General features: G+C 48.3%; 1 protein-coding gene across 1 annotated transcript; it reads left to right on the top strand.

The window, feature by feature from the left end:
* The first annotated feature begins 5,828 nt into the window (after positions 1-5,828).
* GFUS (GDP-L-fucose synthase) lies at positions 5,829-23,167 on the top strand. The gene is made up of 11 exons (XM_081012803.1): positions 5,829-5,934; positions 8,683-8,839; positions 9,752-9,866; positions 12,475-12,603; positions 13,267-13,340; positions 14,602-14,735; positions 16,263-16,327; positions 17,053-17,119; positions 19,438-19,517; positions 20,133-20,232; positions 22,019-23,167. The coding sequence occupies exons 2-11, from the start codon at positions 8,694-8,696 to the stop codon at positions 22,072-22,074; spliced, it is 966 nt and encodes a 321-aa protein (XP_080868929.1). The 5' UTR covers positions 5,829-5,934; positions 8,683-8,693; the 3' UTR covers positions 22,075-23,167.
* The last annotated feature ends 510 nt before the right edge of the window (positions 23,168-23,677 follow it).

Genomic DNA, 23,677 nt, shown 5'->3' with positions numbered 1-23,677 from the left:
TCAAGAAACGCAAAATAACTTTTGCTAGGTTTTACTAACAAAAACAAAAACTCCTTTTGCACTAAATTACAATACAGTGGTACCTCGGGTTAAGTACTTAACTCGTTCTGGAGGTCCATTCTTAACATGAAACTGTTCTTAACCTGAAGCACCACTTTAGCTAATGGGGCCTCTTGCTGCTGCTGCGCCACCGCTGCACGATTTCTGTTCTCATCCTGAAGCAAAGTTCTTAACCTGAGGTACTATTTCTGGGTTAGCGGAGTCTGTAACCTGAAGCATCTGTAACCCAAGGTACCACTGTATATCAATAAGCATGACCCATCCACCAGGGTCCTGAGAGCTACACGCTGCTCTTTATATACCATACCCGACTGCTTAATTACCACAACTTAACAGCACCTGCTATAATGTTTAACAGACTACTGTATTTTAATACTTCGTTGGAAGCCGCCCAGATTGGCTGGGGAAACCCAGCCAGATGGGCGGGGCATAAATAATAAATTATTATTATTATTACTATACTGCTTCACAGCTGTAAAACTAGGTCACGTTATTTGCACTGGCCTTTAAAGAAATACACATCTTGTGGAACAATAATGAACCTTCAAATTTAAGGAGACCATTCAACAAGATAATAGGTAGCTCAGTCGGTTAGAATGCATACCCTCCAACATTTCTCAGATGAAAACTGGGACGTCCCATTCCATAATGATAATTTTGCTATTTATACTCCACAGATCTTACTGGACACTCTGGGCAGCTTCCAACATATATAAAAACATAATAAAACACTAAAAACATTAAAAAGGTTGCCTTCGGACAGCTCGGGGGTCAGATAACCCCCCACCCTCCAACATTTCTCCAATGAAAATAGGGACATCCTAAGGAAAAGTGGGACGTTCCGGGATCAAATCAGAAACCAGGACGGCTTCTCTAAATCAGGGATGGCCCTGGAAAATGGGGACACTTGGAGAGTCTGAGGATGTGGTCTGATAAGGCCAAGGTTGCAGGTTCGATTCCCATATGGGACGGCTGCATATTCCTGCGTCACAGGGCATTGGTCTAAATCAGGGGTCAGCAAACTTTTTCAGCAGGGGGCCAGTCCACTGTCCCTCAGACCTTGTGGGGGGCTGGACTATAATTTGGGGGGGAAAAAATTCCTACGCCCCACAAATAACCCAGAGATGCATTTTAAATAAAAGGGCACATTCTACTCATGTAAAAACATGCTGATTCCCGGACCGTCCGCAGGCTGGGTTGAGAAGGCATTTGGGCTGGATCTGGCCCCCAGGCCTTAGTTTGCCTACCCATGGTCTAAATCCTCAGGGTTCCTTCCAACTCTTTGATTCTATGATTATACAGTGCATTAGTGGTGAATTTATGCTGCTTTAAGGTGATTTAATGCTCTTGCAAAACAAACCAATTTTCCCCTGCCTTCTTCTTCTTCTGTTATAATGTATATAAAGCAGAGAGAACAATGATTGAAAGATGAAAAACGTTTAAAATGAGTAGTTCCACATGAGTTGAAATAACGAAGTCAAAGTAAAAACTATCTCCCCCCCCCCCCCAGGTCATCAGGTATAGTTCCAGATTTCCCAGGTTTGTGATGAACTTGAGAGCGATGGTTCTGTTGTACTGCATGTTTCATAGAGGAATGCCAAATCACACACAAAGTTTCTGGTCTGGAAGTTCCAGTCGAAATCTCTTTTTTTAAAAAAATAATATTTATTATTTTTCCAAAAACTTAAACACTAAAAAGACAATACAATACAATACATTAAATTAACAAAACAGAAACAATAAAATAAATCAAACAATTTCATTATCCCATCTTTCATTCACTTATTTCCACGACCTCCTCACACCTCCCTTTTTGTATTCCACTTCTGTTAATTATTTCAGCAATTCCTTTCCATCTTCCTCTGTTTTCTATCCTATAATTATCTTAACTCATTCTAACCTTATTTTTTCCTTTAATGCTCTATTAACCTATCTGTACTTAATTCCTTATAACATTTCTACTAAAGCCATTTAACTTCATTCCAACATTTTTCTAACATTCATTAATTTTACAGTATTTCTGTAAATAGTCTTTAAATTTTTTCCAATCTTCTTCCACCGACTCTTCTCCCTGGTCTCGGATTCTGCCAGTCATTTCCGCCAGTTCCATATAGTCCATCAACTTCATCTGCCATTCTTCCCGGGTGGGTAAATCTTGTGTCTTCCAATATTTTGCGATGAGTATTCTTGCTGCTGTTGTTGCATACATAAAGAAAGTTCTGTCCTTCTTTGACACCAATTGGCCGACCATGCCCAGGAGAAAAGCCTCTGGTTTCTTCAAAAAGGTATATTTAAATACCTTTTTCATTTCATTATAAATCATCTCCCAGAATGTCTTAATCCTTGGGCATGTCCACCAAAGGTGAAAGAATGTGCCTTCAGTCTCGTTACATTTCCAACATTTATTTTCGGGCAAATGGTAAATTTTTGCAAGCTTGACTGGTGTCATGTACCACCTATAAATCATTTTCATTAAGTTTTCTCTTAGGGCATTACATGCTGTAAATTTCATACCTGTGGTCCATAACTGTTCCCAGTCAGCCATCATTATGTTATGTCCAACATCTTGTGCCCATTTAATCATAGCTGATTTCACCGTTTCATCCTGATTGTTCCATTTCAACAGCAAGTTATACATTTTTGACAAATTCTTAATTTTTGAATCTAACAATTCTGTTTCCAATTTTGATTTTTCCACCTGGAAGCCAACTTTTTTGTCCAGATTGTATGCCTCCATTATTTGATAATAATGGAGCCAATCTCACACTCTGTTTTTCAGTTTTTCAAAGCTCTGCAATTTTAGTCTGTCTCCATCTTGTTCCAAAATTTCCCAATATTTCGGCCATTTGGCCTCCATATTGAGTTTTTTCTGTGCCTTTGCTTCCATTGGTGACAACCATCTTGGGGTTTTCTTTTCTAAGAAATCTTTATATCTTATCCAAACATTAAACAATGCTTTTCTAACAATATGATTTTTAAACGCTTTATGTACTTTTACCTTATCGTACCACAAATATGCATGCCAACCAAATACATTATTGAAACCTTCTAAATCCAACACGTCAGTGTTTTCAAGAAGCAGCCATTCTCTCAGCCAGCAAAAAGCCGCTGATTCATAATAAAGTTTGAAGTCTGGCAGGGCAAATCCACCTCTTTCTTTAGCATCAGTTAATATCTTAAAATTTATTCGAGGCTTCTTGCCATGCCAAACAAATCTGGAAATATCTTTCTGCCACTTCTTGAAACAATCCATCTTATCCAAAATTTGTAATGTTTGAAACAAAAACAACATCCTTGGCAGCACATTCATTTTTATCACAGCAATTCGGCCTAACAATAACTTCAAATTTGACCATATTTCTAAGTCCTTTTTCACTTCAATCCAACATTTTTCATAATTATCCTTAAATAGATTCACATTTTTAGCAGTCATGTTAACCCCTAAATATTTCACTTTCTTAACCAGTGTTAGTCCTGTCTCTTCCTGAAACTTCTCTCTCTCATTCACAGTTAAATTTTTCTCTAAGACCTTAGTTTTTGTCTTATTCAGCTTGAAACCTGCTACTTGTCCAAATTCTTGAATCAGTTCCAATACCCTTTTTGTACTGGATTCTGGCTCCTGTAAGGTCAATACTAAATCATCAGCAAATGCTTTCAGTTTATACTGTTTAGCTCCCACTTGTATACCTTTGACCTCTTGGTCCTTTCTTATCATGTTTAACAAAACCTCAAGGACCGATATAAAAAGCAGTGGAGAAATTGGGCAACCTTGTCGTGTCCCTTTCTCAATCTTAAACTCTTCTGTCACTACCTTGTTCACAATTAATTTTGCCTTTTGTTCTGAATAAATTGCACCTATACCATTTTCAATGGATTATAAAATTTTTGCAGATATTTTGGCTAAAAGATTAAAAAAGGTGTTAGTAGAATAAATTCATAAAGATCAAGCGGGCTTTCTCCCGGGCAGACATTTGTCTGACAATATGAGGAATATAATTAATATTCTAGAAAAACTTCAAGTGAATATCAATACTAAGGCTGTCTTGTGGACGCGGAGAAAGCCTTTGACAACATCTCCTGGAGCTTTATGAAGAAGAATAAACAGGGGATGGGGGTAGGTCAAGGTTCCAGTCAAAATCTCAAATGATGTGTGATTCTCTCCATCACAGCTGCATTGCAGAGTGAGTGGTACTAAGGACTCAGAAACAACCAGACTTTGGAGGATAAGGAAAGAGACTGGAAGAGAAGCAGGGAAGCACTTCCTTGATGCAACATGGCCTAACTTACTTGCAAGTGAAACAGAACACTCAATAAATTGCTGGCATAGTCTCATAAAGTCCCCTTGCAAATTTTGTGCAAGCAAATCGCGACAGACGTCTCAACAAACAGGTCATCTATGGTGGTTTAGAGTGACCTTGTTTAGTTGCTGCTCTAAAGGACATTTGTTGTGGAAACGAACCTAAAAAGCCCTAAATGGCCTTGGTCCAGTATATCTGAAGGAGTGTATCCACCCTCATCGTTCTGCCCAGACACTGAGGTCCAGCGCCGAGGGCCTTCTGGCAGATGCCTCACTGCGAGAAGCCAAGTTACAGGGAACCAGGCAGAAGGCCTTCTTGGTAGTAGCGCCCGCCCTGTGGAACGCCCTCCCACCAGATGTCAAAGAGAACAACTACCAAACTTTTAGAAGACATCTGAAGGCAGCCCTGTTTAGGGAAGCTTTTAATGTTTGATGTATTACTGTATTTTAGTATTTGGTTGGAAGGCACCCAGAGTGGCTGGAGAAACCTAGCCAGATGGGCGGGGTCTAAATAATAAAGTATTATTATTATTATTATTATTATTAGCCGTATGCTTGGGTTCGAGCTTGGGTTGGCCAAAGATCCCTGCATTGCACGGGGTCAGATTAGACGACAGTGGCGTAGCGTGGGGGGTGCCAGGGGTGCCGGCCGCACCGGGCGCAACATTTGGGGGGGCGCGTTTGGCCGGCCCTCCTCGAGGAAGCAGGAACCCCACTGTCCTCGGACCTCCTCCGAAGGCTGGCGGTGGGGCGGAGAGACCTTCTCCCCGCGCCAGCCTTCGGAAGGCTGCTCCGAAGCCTGGCGGTGGGGCGGAGAGACCTTCTCCCCGCGCCAGCCTTCGGAAGGCTGCTCCGAAGCCTGGCGGTGGGGCGGAGAGACCTTCTCCCCGCGCCAGCCTTCGGAAGGCTGCTCCGAAGCCTGGCGGTGGGGCGGAGAGACCTTCTCCCCGCGCCAGCCTTCGGAAGGATGCTCCGAAGCCTGGCGGTGGGGCGGAGAGACCTTCTCCCTGCACCAGCCTTCGGAAGGCTGCTCCGAAGCCTGGCGGTGGGGCGGAGAGACCTTCTCCCCGCGCCAGCCTTCGGATGGCTGTCCTGAAGACTTGTGGTGGGAGCAGTGGCGTAGCGTGGGGGGTGCAGGGGGGGCCTGCTGCACCTGGCGCAACATCTGAGGGGGGGCGCGGAAGAGACTCGAGTGCTAATATCCACGGGTTAGGGGGCGCAAATTACTTGCCTTGCCCCGGGTGCTGAGAACCCACGCTACGCCACTGTTAGACGACCCTCGTGCAACCTTCTCCGAAGGAGCGTCCACCCCTATGTCGCGGGAGCCAGTTCACGCAGCGTTTTCTCTGCAAGGCAAAGGTGTCTTTTGCAGCTCTGCTCGGGGGAGGAAACGAGGCAAGAGGGAAACGGAGAGAGGCCGCTCCGGAGAGGCGATCCACTGGCTTCGGTTGGGGACTCCATTTCCCAGGGAGCCGCCGGGCCGGGGAGGGTGTGCCTAGTCCCGGCTGCCGCGTTTGCAGGAAGCGCCACCGACGAGAAAGAGGAGACGCGGCAGGCGGAGCGCGCGCCCTGCAAAGGTAGCCGACTTTCCCCGGGGAAAAGACCCCGAGAGGGACCCCCGCGCGAGGGTCTCTATCTCCCTCTACCACCCCCCCCCACCACGCGAGGGTGTCTATCTCCCCTCCTCCTCCGTTGCTCGTTGGGTGCGCGTGGATCCGTAAGGGCACCCCAGGAGACTCACGGGCACGGGTGGGGGTCCTCCTTCCTGCCTGGCTCCCACCTGCGCGCAATTACGCACGCGGATTCGTTTCCTTTGGCAAACCCTTTAGCCGGTTTCTGATTGCGACCTCCTCCCGGGTTAGAGACCTCGCCTCTTGCGCCCTCTCTAGCCTCACCGCCCCCCACCATCCGCGCGTGCCACCTGTTTTGGACTCCAGTTCCCATCAGCCCGCAAAAAAACACAGGGGCTGATGGGAGTTGTAGTGCAAAACCGCTGGAGGGCGCCAGGTTGGAGACGGCGGCCCTGGTGCAGAAGTGGCAATCCCCTATAGCAATGAGAAGTGTTGTTGTTTAGTCGTGTCCTCCTCTTCGTGACCCCCTGGACCAGAGCACGCCACGCACTCCTGTCCTCCACTGCCTCCCGCAGTTTGGTCAAACTCATGCTGGCAGCTTCGAGAACACTGTCCCACCATCTCGTCCTCTGTCGTCCCCTTCTCCTTGTGCCCTCCATCTTTCCCAACATCAGGGTCTTTTCCAGGGAGTCTTCTCTTCTCATGAGGTGGCCAAAGTCTTGGAGCCTCAGCTTCAGGATCTGTCCTTCCAGTGAGCACTCAGGGCTGATTTCCTTCAGGATGGAGAGGTTTGATCTTCTTGCAGTCCATGGGACTCTCAAGAGTCTCCTCCAGCACCATAATCCAAAAGCATCAATTCTTCAGCAATCAGCCTTCTTGATGATCCAGCTCTCACTTCCATACATCACTACTGGGAAAACCAGAGCTTTAACTATACGGACCTTTGTTGGCAAGGTGATGTCTCTGCTTTTTAAGATGCTGTCTAGGTTTCTCTTTGCTTTTCTCCCAAGAAGCAGGCGTCTTTTAATTTCGTGGCTGCTGTCACCATCTGCAGTGATCATGGAGCCCAAGAAAGTAAAATCTCTCACTGCCTCTATTTCTTCCCCTTCTATTTGCCAGGAGGTGATGGGACCAGTGGCCATGATCTTTGTTTTTTTGATGTTGAGCTTCAGACCATATTTTGCGCTCTCCTCTTTCACCCTCATTAAAAGGTTCTTTAATTCCTCCTCACTTTCTGCCATCAAGGTTGTGTCATCTGCATATCTGAGGTTGTTGATATTTCTTCCGGCAATCTTAACTGGAATACAAAAAAAGGAGGTATGAGGAGGTCCGGGAAACAAGCTAAGGAAAAATAAGTAATGGAAAAATTGAGTGGTTTTTAATCATTTTTATTTTGTATTTTTTCATTTTTCTTTTTTTTCTTTTCTTTTTCATTTTTATATTGTAACATTTGGAAAATCTTAATAAATATCTTATTTTAAAAAAAAAAAGATATTTCTTCCGGCGATCTTAATTCTGGCTTGGGATTCATCCAGCCCAGCCTTTCGCATGATGAATTCTGCATAAGTAGAACCATAGAATTGTAGAGTTGGAAGGGGGAACCCGAGGTCAACTAGCCCAACCCGCTGCAAAGCAGGAATCTTCTAAAGCCAACTCCCCAATGGGTGCCCTGGTTTGTTTTGTTTGTTGAGGTAGGCTGGGCTGAGAGCAAATGCCTGGCCCCGAGGTCACCCAGTGAGTGAGTCTCACGGCTGAGCAGGGATTCGAACTCTGGTCTTCCAGGTCATAGGCCAATATGGTTCTCCTCGCCATTTCATGCGCACAACAGCCCTGAGAAGCAGGTTATATAAATTATAACAATATATATATTTTTTTTATACCCCGCCCTTCCTGGTTCAGAAAACCAGGCTCGGGGCGGCTAACAAGAAATTTAAAACACTTAATTGATGCAACAAAAAACAGCATAAAATACTGTATGAAACGTGAATAACAATAAATTCAGAATTCAAAAATCAATTTGGGGGAAAATCCATCCAATAAACATTAGATGATCCCCAGGGCTAGCTGGCTAAATTAGTCCTATTTGGGCCAGCGAGGAGACCAGGGGAGAATTAGCTGTGGGATCCCAGAGTGGGTAATCTTCATAAAAAGGGGAGGGGGAGGGAAGGAAGGGGAATAAAAGATCAGGCTAAGTTCAAATTGAAAGCCAGGCAGATTAGCTCTGTCTTACAGGCCCTGCAGAAGGAAGTTAAATCCTGAAGGGCCCTGGTCTCATGGGACAGAGCATTCCACCAGGTCGGAGCCATCACTGAGAAGGCCCTGGCCCTGGGGGAGGATAGTCTGGCTCCCTTAGGGCCCGGGACCTCTAAACTATGGTTATTCATGGACCTTAAGGTCCTCTACGGGGCAGACAAGGAGAGGCGGTCCTGTAAATACAAGGACCTAAGAGATGGCGACTGCTCCAAGGTTACCCAGCGAGCGCCACCCAGTGAGGGGGGATTCGAACTCATAGTCCAACAATGGATGCAAAGGGCAAAGAGATGGGGGCCCTATTCCAGCCTAAAGGTTCTGTTCCCAGGGGCCACAAAAAGCATGACCAGAGTGCCAAGGGCACGTCTCACTCAGGGTGAATTGGGGCCAGTGAGGAGGGGTGTGACCTGGTGAATGTTCTGGGGGCCGATTAGAGAAGCCAGGAGGACCGTATTTCACACCCGACACGGTTAGTAATTCCACCTCTCATTTTTCGCCATACAGATCTTCTTGTCATGGCTCAGCCAGCGCAACCAAAGCGCATCTTGGTGACCGGCGGCTCTGGGCTGGTGGGCAAGGCCATCGCAAAGTTGGTAGCCGAGGGAGAAGGGCGGCCGGACGAGGAGTGGATCTTCGTGTCGTCCAAGGATGCTGACTTGACGTGAGTCAGTCCTCCCTCCAGGCTTTAAGAAAAACCCACATTTGCCGGGGGGTTGGGCTGGATGACCTTTGGGGGTCCCTCGCACCTCTACAGTTATGTGAGAAGTCTGGTTGTGTTTGTGAAGACTGGGGGCTCTCCGGAGAGCCCAGGCAAGCAGGCAAGCGCAGCGTCATTCGGTGAGTCATCCGGTGTATTGATCCGGTCACCGGACCTCAAAATATGAGACATAAGGACAGAATACAGGAGTATCGAACGTCTCTAGAAATGGATAGAGCACACGGAAAGGTGCAGAAAAGGACAGACAGGGAGTTCAGGGGGACTTGAGCACCAAGCTAAGGTGAGAAGGGTCTGGATAGCTCATTTTGTTTATAATACCAAGGTTGCAGGTTCGAATCCCGTATGAGACAGCTGGATATTCCTGCATTGCAGGTGGTTGGACTAGATCATGGGTAGGCAAACTAAGGCCTGGGGGCCGGATGCGGCCCAATCACCTTCTCAATCCGTCCGGAATCAGTGTGTTTTTACATGAGTAGAATGTGTGCTTTTATTTAAAATGCATCTTTGGGTTATTTGTGGGGCATAGGTATTCGTTCATCCCCCTCCCCCAAATATAGTCGGTTTGGGGCGTCTAAGCTTAGGGAAGAAAGTATTTTTAAGGAGGGATCCACAGACCAGCCGCATTGCCTCCACACACACGATTTGTGGCAGCGTGGAGCAAGTTGTGAGCGCAGCCCTGGAAGCCTTGCTTCTAATCGTCTTTTGAGTATTTTCCTAAGGCTGCCTTGAGGCGGAGGGCTTAGGAAAGGAAGACGTAAATGCACACCTGACTCCCTGCACAGTCCGAGTGGCGCAGCTTTGCCTAAGGGGAAAGATGCTTCCTTCTCCATCCTCATCCCCTCTCTTCCCTTCCAGGGATTCTGCCGCAACCGCAGCCCTTTTTGAGAAGCACCGGCCGACTCACGTCATCCACTTGGCAGCCATGGTGGGCGGCCTTTTCCGGAACATCAAGTACAACCTGGATTTCTGGGTAAGGATGCTGATCTCTCTATTCACCCGGTGCTATACCAGCTGCACTGGCTCCCGGTGGAGTACAGGATTAGGTTCAAGGTGCTGGTTTTAACCTTTAAAGCCCTATACGGCCTAGCACCCTCGTACCTACGGGACCGCCTCTCCCTCCCACGGAGGACCTTACGATCTTCAAATAAAAACATCTTGGAGGTCCCGGGCCACAGGGAGGTTAGGCTGGCCTCAACCAGAGCCAGGGCCTTTTCGGCTGTGGCCCCGATCTGGTGGAACGCTCTGTCACAAGAGACTAGGGCCCTGCAGGACTTGACATCTTTCCACAGGGCCTGCAAGTCAGAGCTGTTCCACCAGGCCTTTGGCCAGGGCACAGCCTGACTCCCTCCTATAATCCTCACAGAACTCTAGCCCAATGGTTGCCATTGATTTGATTTTGATTTGATTTTAGAATGAGTTGATTTTAGAATGCATTTCAATTAATTGATTATGATTTTATGGAAATTGTGTTACTTTTATTGTTGTTAGCCGCTCTGAGCCAGGCTTCAGCTGGGGAGGGCGAAGGTCCTCCGTGGGACATACCAGGAGAGGCAGTCCCGTAGGTACGAGGGTCCTAGACTGTATAAAACATTAAAATGTTTCTTTGATTGCCTTGAATTTTCCTGCTACGCCAGGCACCAGAAAGCTGGGGACCAGTGGACTTGAGAGACCGCCTTCTGTACCTGGTACAGAAGTCCGAAACGGCTGGAGGGCACCAGCTTGGGGCAGCTTGCCCTAGGGAGAGAGTGTCGTTTACCCCACAGAAGTCTGAGAAAATTGCTCCCCTCCCCTTTTCCGTCCTCGCCACCTGCTTGGCACAATCCTGTAGCCTTTATTTATTTTTTATTGCTGCGAGAGATTAATCCCTCGCTGGCCTGGAGAGGTGGCGATCCATCTGCTCCCTACAGATGTCTGCCCCGTCTCTTCCCCTCTCCTCCCTCTCCCGGATACAAGAAGCTTCTAGCAGTCAAGAGACGCACGTCCACAGACTCTCGCACGCAAGGAACACATCGCACCGAGCTGGTTTATTTGCTCGGAGGCGGGGCCGTGCAAGCCTGCAGCCACATCATCCTTAATCCCAAAGGTCTGCTGCAGGAAGCAGAGAGAACTACAAATCCCAGAATGCTGTGCTCCTTCTCAGCTGCCTCCCCCGGCTTCGTTCAGGGGTCTGGCTTCTTTGCTGACCTGTGGTTGCACCAGCTGTGCTGCTTGATGCTGACCAAACAGCCTCCTGTTGTATATTTTGCTCCACAGTAACTAGATGAGAATGATGATGATGATGATGATGATGATAATAATAATAATAATAATAATAATAATAATAATAATTTATTATTATTTATACCCCGCCCATCTGGCTGGGCTTCCCCAGCCACTCTGGGCAGTTTCCAAAAAAATATTAAAATACCGTCATACCTCGGGATGAATATGCTTCAGCTTAAATATTTTTGGGTTGTGCTCCGCGGCGAAACAGAAGTAACAGAGCGCATTACTTCCGGGTTTCGCCACTCGCGCAGACACTCAAAATGATGTCACTCGCATGCGCAGAAGCGGCGAAACGCAAGACGCGCCGTCGCGTCTTACGTTCGCTTCAGGATGCGAACAGGGCTCTGGAACGGATCCCGTTCGCATCCTGAGGTACCACTTGTTCTTGGCAGAGAAAACTGACAGTGGGCCCTGTGGGAGGCAGATGGAATAATAATAATAATAATAATAATAATAATAATAATAATAATAATAATATATTCTAAAAGTCTGGTAGTTGTTTCTCTCTCTGACATCTGGTGGGAGGGTGTTCCACAGGGTGGGTGCCACTACCGAGAAGGCCCTCTGCCTGGTTCCCTGTAACTTGGCTTCTCGCAGCGAGGGAACCGCCAGAAGGCCCTCAGCGCTGGACCTCAGTGTTCGGGCAGAATGATGGGGTGGAGACGCTCCTTCGGGTATACTGGGCCGAGATTACTTCTGGTCAATGAGCCACCATAGGCACTAGAGGGCTTTGAAAATTTGTTTCCTGGGCTTTTGAGACTCGACTACCCAGGTGCTATCTGCAACTCTTTGGTCGCCACATGTGATCCCCCCCCCCAGCTCTCTTACCCCACTGCTGTGTGCTTGGAAAGGCGGCACAATGTTTGAAGTGCAAAATTGCACCTTTAGAAACCCATGAAATGAAATGAAAACCCTTTTCGGAAAAGGAGGAGAAATTCCTGGGATGTGCTTTGAACAGAGATGGGTGTTTTGATGCGTGGTTTCAAAATTACTGCGCACAACTGTCCCCTTTGTACTCTGGACAGAGGGGGGTCCCCAGTGTGGTTGCCATGGGCGCCAGATACCCCTGCAAAGGCTCCCTACCTATCCCAGTTTTTAATCTTTTAAAACTAAGTGGGTCCGCTTTTGGGGAGGAGTGGTCTCCTATTTATTTGTTTGTTTTGCAGGGGGGAGTGGTCGCCATTGCTGACCGCCATTGCTCATGGGCTTCTGAGCCGTTTCTCTTACGTAAAATGCATATCTTGCGTCGCCCACAATATGGACCTGCAGAAATCTTGGAGACTCTTAAACTCCCCTCTTTTTTCTCTGCCCAGCGGAAGAACATGCATATCAATGACAACGTCCTGCACTCGGCGTACAAATCTGGTGTCCAGAAGGTGGTCTCCTGCCTCTCCACTTGCATATTCCCCGACAAGACCACCTACCCTATCGATGAGACCATGGTAGGGGCTGCCTCCTGATTTGCATGTTCTGTGCCTTTTTATTCCCAGGAGCAGCCTTGGGTCCATTTAAAGGTAAAGGGACCCCTGACCATTAGGTCCAGTTGTGGCCGACTCTGGGGTTGCGGCACTCATCTCGCTTTACTGGCCGAGGGAGCCGGCGTACAGCTTCCGGGTCATGTGGCCAGCACGACTAAGCCGCTTCTGGCGAACCAGAGCAGCGCACGGAAATGCTGTTTACCTTCCCGCCGGAGCAGTACCTATTTATCTACTTGCACTTTGATGTGCTTTCGAACTGCTAGGTTGGCAGGAGCAGGGACCGAGCAACGGGAGCTCACCCCATCGCGGGGATTCGAACCACCGACCCTCTGATCGGCAAGTCCTAGGCTCTGTGGTTTAACCCACAGTGCCACCTGTGTCCCTGCTAAATCATAGGTCCAAAGAATTGTAGAGTTGGGAGGGTCATCTTGTGCAACTTCCTGCAATGCAGGAATCGCAGCTGATATTCCTTCCCTCTTGAACTTAGAGGTCTTTCTGTCCTTCCCCACCCTGATTCTGGGATTTCCAGCAATGGGGAGTGGGTGTTTTGTGGGTGGTGGTCCCACCTTTGATCCCGGGACATTTTGAACTCCCCGATCTGAACTGATGCACAGTCTTCTCTTCCAGATCCACAATGGTCCCCCGCACAACTCCAACTTTGGGTATTCCTATGCAAAGAGGATGATAGATGTCCAGAACAGGTAGGCCCCGCTTCGCTCATCCCATTGCCCTCCACTGGCATCCCACCCCAGAAAAACTCTGCCACGCCCTCATCTGCCAAACTACCCCTTACCTCCCAATGTTATCAACTTCCAAAGAAATTCATTAGCAGCATGTTGGTATTTCTATGGGCTCTGTGGTTTTTCCTTTAAAAAACCTGATTAGTTGGATCAATATTAATCTGCTGATCATCCCCTGTAACAGAAAAAGCTCAGTGTCGACAGACATTGAGCCACAGCTGCAGGTGAAACTCGGAAAATTAGATGATCATCACAATTATAACAAATAAAGGCTTGACATACCTCGCTTTGCATGTCATGAGTCTATCTCATATATTAGTTTCACTTTCTGAGTCGAATTACTGAAATAAATTACCGTATTTTTTGCTCTATAAGACTCACTTTTTCCCTCCTAAAAAGTAAGGGGAAACGTGTGTGCATCTTATGGAGCGAATGCAGGCTGCACAGCTATCCCAGAAGCCAGAACAGCAGGAGGGATTGCTACTTTCACTGCATAGTGATCCCTCTTGCTGTCCTGGCTTCTGAGATTCAGAATATATTTTTTCTTGTTTTCCTCCTCCTTGTGGTCTGGTGCATCTTATAGAGCGAAAAATACGGTAACTTTTCCATGATATTCTGATTTTTGGAGTTTCACCTGTTGGTCACCTGAAAAACAAGAGGAAGGTGATCAGTATTCGCAGGGGATCCCTGGAGTTTGAACTGCAAAACTATATATATATATATATATATATATATATATATATACACACACACACACACACACACATATATATATATATATATATACACACACAGTCGTACCTTAGAAGTCGAATGGAATCCGTTCCGGAAGTCTGCTCAACTTCCAAAACCAAAGCGCGGCTTCCGATTGACTGCAGTTACTTTAAACATTTTTTCCAACTCATTATAAATCGTTTCCCAAAATAGCCTTTCAGATTTCAGCAGCGTCCGGAGCGAGGCCAAAATCCGTTGCCTCTTGCTTCCTGTTCTGCGTTTGCAGTGAGTCAGAGGGAGTCATAGCGTCCTGCGGCACCCCGCTCGGCTTGGCACCAAGTTCCGGGGAGCCAATCGCGATGCCCTAAATCTGCCTCGGTTGCTATAAGGCGGCTTCCCCCCTCGCGCAGCGCCAGGGACCAAACCTTTTCCATGCAACGGATTCCGGCCTGCTCTCCAGGAAGATCGCTAGCATCACACACCCGCCCTGCCCACTTTCTTTCCCCAGGGGTTATTTCGAACAGCACGGCTGTCGCTTCACCGCCGTCATTCCCACCAACGTCTTCGGACCCCACGACAACTACAACATCGAGGACGGGCACGTCCTGCCGGGCCTCATCCACAAAGTCTACTTGGCCAAGGGTGAGTGGGGCTGGGCGTCTGGCCTTGGGGCCCGAAATGGGAGAGGGCGGTGGTCAGGCTGCAGAAGGGGGGGAAAGCTGCCTCCCTTGCAGCAGCGCTTCTTGAACTCGGGTCCGCAGACGTCGTTGGACTACAACTCCCATCATCCCTAGCTAGTGGTGGTCAGGGATAATGGGAGTTGCGGTTCAACAACCGCCAGGGACCCAGTTTTGAGAAGCACCACCTTACAGCTTGCCTGGCAACTGTGTTGGGAGATGGGACTACTCAGTCGGTAGACTCTTGATCTCAAGGTTGTGGGTTCGAGCCCCATGCTGGGCATTGCAGGGGGCTGGACTAGATGGCTCTGGTGGTCCCTTCTAATTCTGCGATTCCAAGATTCACGTGGTCAAATTGACTTCTGTTTGGTATGTGACCCATGAGGAGAGCATTTTCCAGAGCCTTTTCCAGGCTGAAGGCCCTGTTCTTGGTTAACCTCACGAGGGCCGCAGGCCAGTGGCGGGTACGTCTAAGGCTACCTTAGGTCCAGAGTGTGGCATGGGAGGTTTACAGCCCCTGGCAGAGCATTGGCGTAATGGTTAGAGTATTGGACTAGGACCTGGGGGAACAGGGTTCAAATCGTTTTGCACAGACACTGAGGTCCTGTGCCGAGGGCCTTCTGGCGGTTCCCTCACTGTGAGAAGCCAAGTTACAGGGAACCAGGCAGAGGGCCTTCTCGGTGGTGGCGCCTGCCCTGTAGAACGCCCTCCCACCGGATGTCAAAGAGAAAAATAACTACCAAACTTTTAGAAGACATCTGCAGGCAGCCCTGTTTAGGGAAGTGTTTAATGTTTAATAGGTTATTGTATTTTAGTGTTTTGCTGGAAGTCGCCCAGAGTGGCTGGGGAAACCCAGCCAGATGGGCGGGGTATAAATAATAAATTATTATTATTATTATTATTATTATTAATCCCTGCTCAAACACGAAGCTCACCAAGTGACCTTGGGACAGTCATAGAGACCTTCAGGCATCCTTTAGTCCGGCCTTTCGCAACCTGTGGGTCCCCAGATATTGTTGAACTACAACTCCCATCACCCCTAGCTAGCAAGGTCAGAGCTCAGGGATGATGGGAGTTGTAGTCCAACAACATCTGGGGACCCACAGGTTGAGAAACACTGCACCCCCTGCGACGCAGTCTCCATCTCCTAGTCAAACCTACCTCACAGGATTGTTGCGGAGTTGGACTGGAGAAGAGGAGATCCACTAGGCCACCTTCATATCCTTGGAAAAAATTTATTTATCTTTCGGTGAATATTTTTATTAAGATCCTTGGAAGATGAAGTTGATATGTAAATAACAACAATTGTATTGTATTGTGGCTGAGTGTGGGGGCTGAGTTTGGGCATGAGAAAGGGGTCTGTGATCCCAGGGTCTCATTTGATCCCAACACGAGAAGCAGCTGGAATGGGAAGACTTGAGGGCTTTTTTGCAGCAAAGGGGGAAGGAGTAAGGATGCTCTCTAATTGGTTGTTTTCTCCACTCGTCTGTAGAAAACGGTACGGCTCTCACTGTCTGGGGGACAGGAAAACCCAGGAGGCAGTTCATTTACTCTCTGGTAAGCTGGCTGGTTGAGAGGGAGAATTGTCAGGGGAAAATACAGTGTGGGGAAAACGTAAGAAGATCCCAACTGCTACATCAAGCTAGAACGGATCAGCAACCTTTTTCAGCCGTGGGGCAGTCCACCGTCCGTCAGACCTTGTGCGGAACCAGACTATATTTTGGAAAAAAATATGAACGGATTCCTATGCCCCACAAATAACCCAGAGATGCATTTTAAATAATGGGACACATTCTACTCATGTAGAAACATGCTGATTCCCAGACCGTCTGTGGGCCAGATTGAGAAAGCGATTGGGCCGGATCCGGCCCTGGGCCTTAGGTTGCCTACCCCTGAGCTAGAAGGTGTGCAGAGGAGGGTGACCAAGATGACCAAGAGTCTTGAAACCGAGCCTGATGAGGAGCGGTTGAAGGAGTTAGGGATGTTTGGAGAAGCCTGAGAGGTTATAGGATAGCCATCTTCAAATATCCGAAGGGCTGTCCCTTGGAAGATGGAGTAAGCCTGTTTTCTGCTGCTCTGGAGGTCCCTTTGTCTCGAAGGGTTTGCAAGGGGCAGGCAAGCGTTTGAGGACCAGGGTGGAGCAGCCTTAACTCTGTGACACCCCCAAGCAACGTTGTATATGGGACCCTGTGAAGGTGGGGGCACCCCAAGGCTCCAGCAGAACCGCCCCTCTTGGAGAGGAAGAGAGGAGACAATGGATATCTGGTCTCTGGTCGTTGCAGGACTTGGCGCGGCTCTTCCTCTGGGTCCTGAGGGAATATGATGAAGTGGAGCCCATCATCTTGTCGGGTAAGGCCCTCCCCATGCAGAATTGAACACACAACACACACACACGTTGCCCCAAACCAACATTTACCGTATTTTTCGCTCCATAAGATGCACTTTTTCCATCCTAAAAAGTAAGGGGGAAATGTCTGCGCGTCTTATGGAGCGAATGTGTGGTCCCTGGAGCAGAATTGCCCAGGGGCAAAAAGCAGATTGTGCAATTATTGTTTTTTGAAAGAGGGAAGTGGGTGTTGAAACAAAGCCGCTGATCGTTTGCCGATCGGGGAGAGAGATAAGGGACGCTAGAGATAAAGGAGGCTGCCTGGGAGGGGGGAGGTAAAGACAGCAAACTTGTAAAGGGAGGAAACAGGAAGACTAAAGCAATGAGGAGAGGAATTAGAAGAAAAGGAGGAGCAAAAAACGGCTCCAGCTAAGGAAAAAACACTAAGGCAAACAAGAGGGAAGGGGGTGTTGAAAGGAAGCAGCTGATCGGTGGGATGGGGAGAGATAAGGGACGCTAGCGGAGGCTGCCTGGGAGGGGAGAGGTAAAAGCCCATAGATCCTCAGGGTTTTTGCATTGGGTCACCCCAAATTTACCATCAGATCACATAGCATGTCCATGGCTACAGCCTGCACCAAAAAAAACCATTCATCCACTGTTTTCTGGGGCTGCAATGGTGCAAAAACGTGGTTACAAAGCACGGATCCACATGGATCCTCAGAATTTTTGCATTGGGTCACCCCAAATTCACCATCAGATCACATGTCTGTGGCCACAGCATGAACCACAAAAATCATACATCCAGTTTCGTTCAGAAAATTTTTTTTCTTGTTTTCCTCCTCTGAAAACTAGGGTGCGTCTTATGGTCAGGTGCGTCTTATGGAGCAAAAAATACAGTAGATTGGGAAACGCTTTTAAATGCTGGGTCTCTGTCTCAGGACATGGGGCTTCATTACACAACTTCTCCTCTGTTGGAGGCTTTTAAACGGAGCTTGGATGCCCATCGGTTGCTTATTCTTCAGCTGAGATTCCTGCATTGCAGGGGGTTGGGATAGATGACCCCCAGGGTCCCCATAATTCTGTGATTTTATGAGTCTACAGAATGGCATGCCCCAAACTCTCACACCCTCTTTCTCCTTGCTTTTCCTATCCAGCCAGGGCAGGAGCCTCTTTCAACTTGGGGGGCCACATCTCCCCATTGGTGGCCTTTTTGGGGCCACAGACCCATAGATCTGCATTCCCAGAGCAATTTATTCCATTTCCACGCCATTTTCTGAACTCTTGATTTCTGCCTTAAGTTTGAGCTTTCACGTGAGCCAAAAGCCACTTCCAGAAATGCAGTGGAATTGATTGCTCCCCTTTCTGTGCTGTTTGTAAATGAATTTTGCTCCCCGCAAGCAGGTTAGCATAGAATTCAGTGCTAACCTTGCTCTGTATTCCGCTGTGAGTGGAGGAAATCCATCTCCCAGAATTCAGGAGGCGTCAGGCCAGTGGGCGTCAGGATGACCTACCCGTATTTTTCGCTCTATAAGACGCACCCGACCATAAGACACACCTAGTTTTTAGAGGAGGAAAACAAGAAAGCAACGCAAAGCCTCTTGAGCAAAGAGGCAGGAGCGTTCCCGCTGCGCTCAAGAGGCTTTGCGTGGTTATCCCCGAAGCCAGAAGAGCAAGAGGGATCGGTGCTTCTGGGATAGCTGCACAGCCTCTTCAGGGCAGCGGGATGAAGGCTTTGTGAGATTTGACCAGCTCCGGCCCATCTGGAGCTGATACAGGCTCGTCTTATCTTGAGCCCAAGCAGAGCGTAGTCCCGCAGACGAAAGGATAAGCAGGTAATGTGCGACATGCTGAAGTTTATTTACAAGCTATGCTGAGAGCATACAACATACATCTTGCCTCTGTGAGAGCAGAGAAGCAACTCCTCTCGACACAAAGAAACCGAGAGAACAGTGAAAAACAGGAAACCAGTGTACGTCACATCCAGTCTCCCATTCCCGTGGGAACCCAACAGTAACTTGAACTGTGGAATGTAAACATTGTCTTGTGACAAGCAGTTGCTGCACAGTGAGGGAAATGGAAACCAACAAGTTTCTCGTTGCCCTGCGCGCGGCTAAGCCAGAAGCTAGAACAGCAAGAGGGAGCACTGCGCAGCAATCCCTCTCGCTGTTCTAGCTTCTGGGATAGCTGTGCATCCTGCATTCGCTCCATAAGATGCACACACATTTCCCCTTACTTTTTCGGAGGGAAAAAGTGCGTCCTATAGAGCGAAAAATACGGTATATGGCCCTGGGCAGTGGAGCTCACTTCCATAACGGTGTTGTTTTGCTTCCTGTCTGTTTAGTCGGAGAAGAGGACGAAGTCTCCATTCGGGAAGCAGCCGAGTGTGTGGTGAGAGCAATGGACTTCAAGGGAGAGCTCCTTGTATCCTTGCGCATGGTTTCCCAAGGCCCTGCAACCCCTCTCAAGAACGCCGCAAGGGCTGTGTCCTTTTCTGGGTTCGCCTCCCCTCTTCTTATGCAAAGCAATACAGATGGTCCCAGTCTTCCCCTTGAAACTGTTTCCTCTGCTGGCAAAAAGCAAAGGCTTCCCTTTGGTCCCTGCATGTCTTCTTCCCTTCCCCAAAAGGGCAACTGATGCCAACGAGGGCGTTTCCCCCCCATTGGGAAAAGGGTTTACAGACCAGAACAGTCCCTTCTTCGCACTCCAAGCAGAATTGGGGCCTTGTGCTGCCACTATTCAATTTTTTAAAAAACTCAAAACTAATACAGAATCTCCTTCTCATAACTCTTCCAGTTTGTGTGTCGTTGCACCTTTCAGAGCAAGGTTTCCAAAAACTTGGGTCCTCAGCTGCTTTTGGACTACAACTCCCATCATCCCAGTGGTCAGGGATGATGGGAATTGTAGTCCCAAAGCAGCTGGAGACCCAAGTTTGGGAAACACTGTTTTTTAGAGGAAGGGATGGAGAACCAGAGCTGTGCCCCACCCCCATCAGCAGAAAGAGAAGTTTTTTTCCCTTTAACTTGGGCCCCTTCCTAGTTTGATACAACGAAGTCGGATGGGCAGTTCAAGAAAACAGCCAGCAACAGCAAGCTGAAACGATACCTCCCCGATTTCCAGTTTACACCGTTTGAGCGAGGTGAGAACAGTGCAGCTCTTGCTCCTCGCAGCCAGGGTTGGGATGGGAGCGGCTGTAAACAAGCTTAATCCAGGGCACCATTTATTCTGAGAGCAGCTGCTCTCCAGGGTTGAGATCCTGGCCTAGCCTTCAGACGGATTGTGCCTGAGCAGCAACAACAGAATCGCCAAACCCAGAGCCTGGGGTGACGGCAAGGTGAGGCCCACCCCTGTCCTGCAACATGCTGCTTCTCTCTGAGCAGTTTGAGTCCTTTGCCCAGTAGCTAGCAAAATAAGCTGCTTTATATTTATTAAGAAGTTTCTACTACTTGATAAAGGGACGTGGGTGGCGCTGTGGGTTAAACCACAGAGCCTAGGACTTGCCGATCAGAAGGTCGGCAGTTTGGATCCCTGCGATGGGGTGAGCTCCCGTTGCTCTTGCCTTCTCCTGCCAACCTAGCAGTTCGAAAGCACGTCAAAGTGCAAGTAGATAAATAGGTACCACTCCGACGGGAAGGTAAACAGCATTTCCGTGCTCTGCTCTGGTTCGCCAGAAGCGGCTGAGTCATGCTGGCCACGTGACCCGGAAGCTGTACGCCGGCTCCCTCGGCCAATAAAGCGAGATGAGTGCCGCAACCCCAGAGTCGGTTATGACTGGACCTAATGGTCAGGGGACCCTTTACCTTTACTACTTGATAAAGAAACAACCTATCTCTGGGGTTTACATAAAAAGGTAGAAAAGCACGCATTAAAACTAGCAATTAGACATGGTAAAATTTTGCAACGTGGGTACAAGCAAACAGCTTCAAAAATAAATATGCCTAGTGCAATTGGGTAGCCTTCACTGAACAAAGAGGCATTGAAAACGGAAGGAATTCCAGAGCATAGGTGCTGCTAGAATAAAAGATCAGTTTCTTGGTGAGTGTGGAATGAAGATTATTTGCAATGTACGAGATTGCCAGTTCCACAAGTTGAAGGGTCAGGTGGGCACCCAAGGGGGCAAATCCTTTGTGTCAGCTGCTTCATGCTACAACACACGTCCCTGTGTTTCTAATAATAAAAATTTATTATTTATACCCCGCCTATCTGGCTGGGTTTCCCCAGCCACTCTGGGCTGCTTCCAGCAAAACACTAAAATACAATAACCTATTAAACATTAAAAGCTTCCCTAAACAGGGCTGCCTTCAGATGTCTTCTAAAAGTTTGGTAGTTATTTTTCTCTTTGACATCTGGTGGGAGGGTGTTCCACAGGGCGGGTGCCACCACCAAGAAGGCCCTCTGCCTGGTTCCCTGTAACTTGGCTTCTCGCAGCGAGGGAACCGCCAGAAGGCCCTCGGAGCTGGACCTCTAAGGGACATTTAAGATTTTTTATTTATTTATGCCCCCCTCAGCAGCAGTTTACAACAGTAGCTGCACACAGCTTACTGAAACATTAACAAGGACATCTTGACAAGGGAGCAGACGCAGCAGGCAGGCGGCCGGGCAGTCTCTCGTGACTGATCCAGCAGGCTGTAATCTGCAAAAACTAGGTGTGGGGAAAATGCATTTTATTTATTTAGGCAATCTGTAACTGCATCGTCATTCAGGTCAGCCCCAGAGCAGGATGTAACAAGAATGCCAGAAGAAGAAAAAAAACCCAACTATAACAGCTATGCATTGGGGTTACATCCATGAGTTTTCTGGAGCCACCTTCGCTGTACACTAAGGAGCTTAGACATGGTCTGTTCCTCTGGAAAAATCAGCTCTCCAGTCTTCCAAAATCTGGATGCCATTGGCCCCAGCTGATCGTTCTTCTCTTCTTCCCGCAGCCGTGAAGGAAACGTGCGACTGGTTTCGCGCCAACTACGCCATTGCCAGGAAATGACCAAAGGAATGGAACCAGGGTGGCCAGCGCTGCTGTCTGCAAGTTTTGCATCAAACTCAGGTTTTTTGTTTTGCTGGAATAAAGAATGACAACAAAAGGGGCTGTTTAGGGGGTGCCGGGATAGTGTGCAAGCCGTGCTTTTTCTGACTCTGGGGTGATAGTTTCGTTTAGCTCTTAGATGGCACAGCTTGCTTATTCATGAAGCAGTACGCAGCGGAATTGGTGGACGGAGGGGGCTTGTGGTGGTGGCATTCACGTTTTTAAAGAGCAGCTTTCAGCACTCTAGACGGCTGGTGGAAATCTTGGGAGAGGAGTGGCAGGGATGTTGCACTCTTCCCCTGTTCACAATAATTGGCCTCCGTGACCTGTCCTGTTGCACCAGAGTCCTTTCTTGGAGCAGAGCCCTGCTAACTGCACCACGGTCACCTTGCGTTTTGGGGAAGAGACCCCGTTTCCCACAGCCAAAGCTGATGTGGCTGTAGGAACCCTTTCAGTCTAGGAAGAAGACGTGACCTGGAGTACAAGCCTCTCTGCCTGATCTTCTAATCCAACCTTCAAAACAAATACTTGAAGAGACCCTGTGCGCTTTTCAAAATTCCCGTTACGCATATTGTCACGGGCTCAAAGCTCAGGGATACAGCATGCACCCTCTCCAGCGTCCGAAATTCAGTGTCCCCTGTTGTGGGTTTGGGGTAGGGTGAGGGGCTACATCTGCCACAAATTTTTAAACCCTTGCTTGGCTCAAGAAGCCCTAGGATGGGTAACCTCCAATTATTTTATTTCTGAAGGACTTATGGAAAAGAGATGTGGAGGTTAGGAACTCGTTGCAGCAAACCAGATGCCAAGGGCAGGCGCTGTTATTCCGAGGTAACAACTGCAGCGCTGGCTAGGGGGGGCGTTGATGGGAGCTGTGTCCCCAAACAGCCGGAGGGCGGCAGGTTGGAGAAGGCTGGGCTACCAGAGGAGCCAGCCAGCCAGCCAGAGTCCTCCATGTGGTAGCCGTTTTAAATATTCCTTTAGCTCATCTCACTTTGACCTGTCAGAAAAAGAACACCACTGTAATAAAACTTGACAATAAATCAGTTATTTCTTATGCCTGTGGCCTTCGTCTAGCCCGTACTTCCTACCCAAGTCTGTTTTTATTCTATTTCCCTTAGTTCTGCCTTCACACAACCCTGGCATATCTTAAATAAAATGAGTCTAGCAGCAAGTTTGGCGTCCTGGAAGCACTCTTGTTTTGGGAAACATAATGCACAAGTGATGTTCACCTGAATTAGTTTTGCCTCCTCTGATTCCCCAGAGTAGTTTCACGCTTAATTCCTCTTCCCCAGGGAACTCCGAGAGTTATAGCTCCTAACAAGTCTCAGCAACCTGAACTACACTTCCTGGGATTTTTCACTTTAGCAGACAGCCGTTAGTTTCCCCTTTAGCTGGTTGTTCTTCCCAGTCTTGTGGTCCATCCTCATTCCTACGTCTGTGGCACCAGCCTCGCCGATGGCAGGTTTTGCTGAATTCCCACCTAACCATGAAAGGATGCCCACTTTGGCTAGGCAGGTACAGTCATACCTCAGGTTACAGACTTTTCGGGTTGTGCACCACGCCG

The sequence above is a fragment of the Podarcis pityusensis genome (assembly GCF_964106645.2).
Source record: "Podarcis pityusensis genome assembly, chromosome: 7".
NCBI lineage: Eukaryota > Metazoa > Chordata > Lepidosauria > Squamata > Lacertidae > Podarcis > Podarcis pityusensis.
Note: the sequence above shows the minus strand (reverse complement) of the source record. Positions and strands in the feature narration are given on the sequence as shown.

What these genes read in the sequence shown, in the direction of transcription:
- GFUS (XM_081012803.1), top strand. Translation starts at nt 8,694, where the DNA reads ATGGCTCAGCCAGCGCAACCAAAGCGCATCTTGGTGACCGGCGGCTCT. An exon ending in CAAAGTCTACTTGGCCAAGG is followed by an intron (nt 14,736 to 16,262) that starts GTGAGTGGGGCT and finishes ACTCGTCTGTAG; the next exon opens with AAAACGGTACGGCTCTCACT. An exon ending in ACTTCAAGGGAGAGCTCCTT is followed by an intron (nt 19,518 to 20,132) that starts GTATCCTTGCGC and finishes GCCCCTTCCTAG; the next exon opens with TTTGATACAACGAAGTCGGA.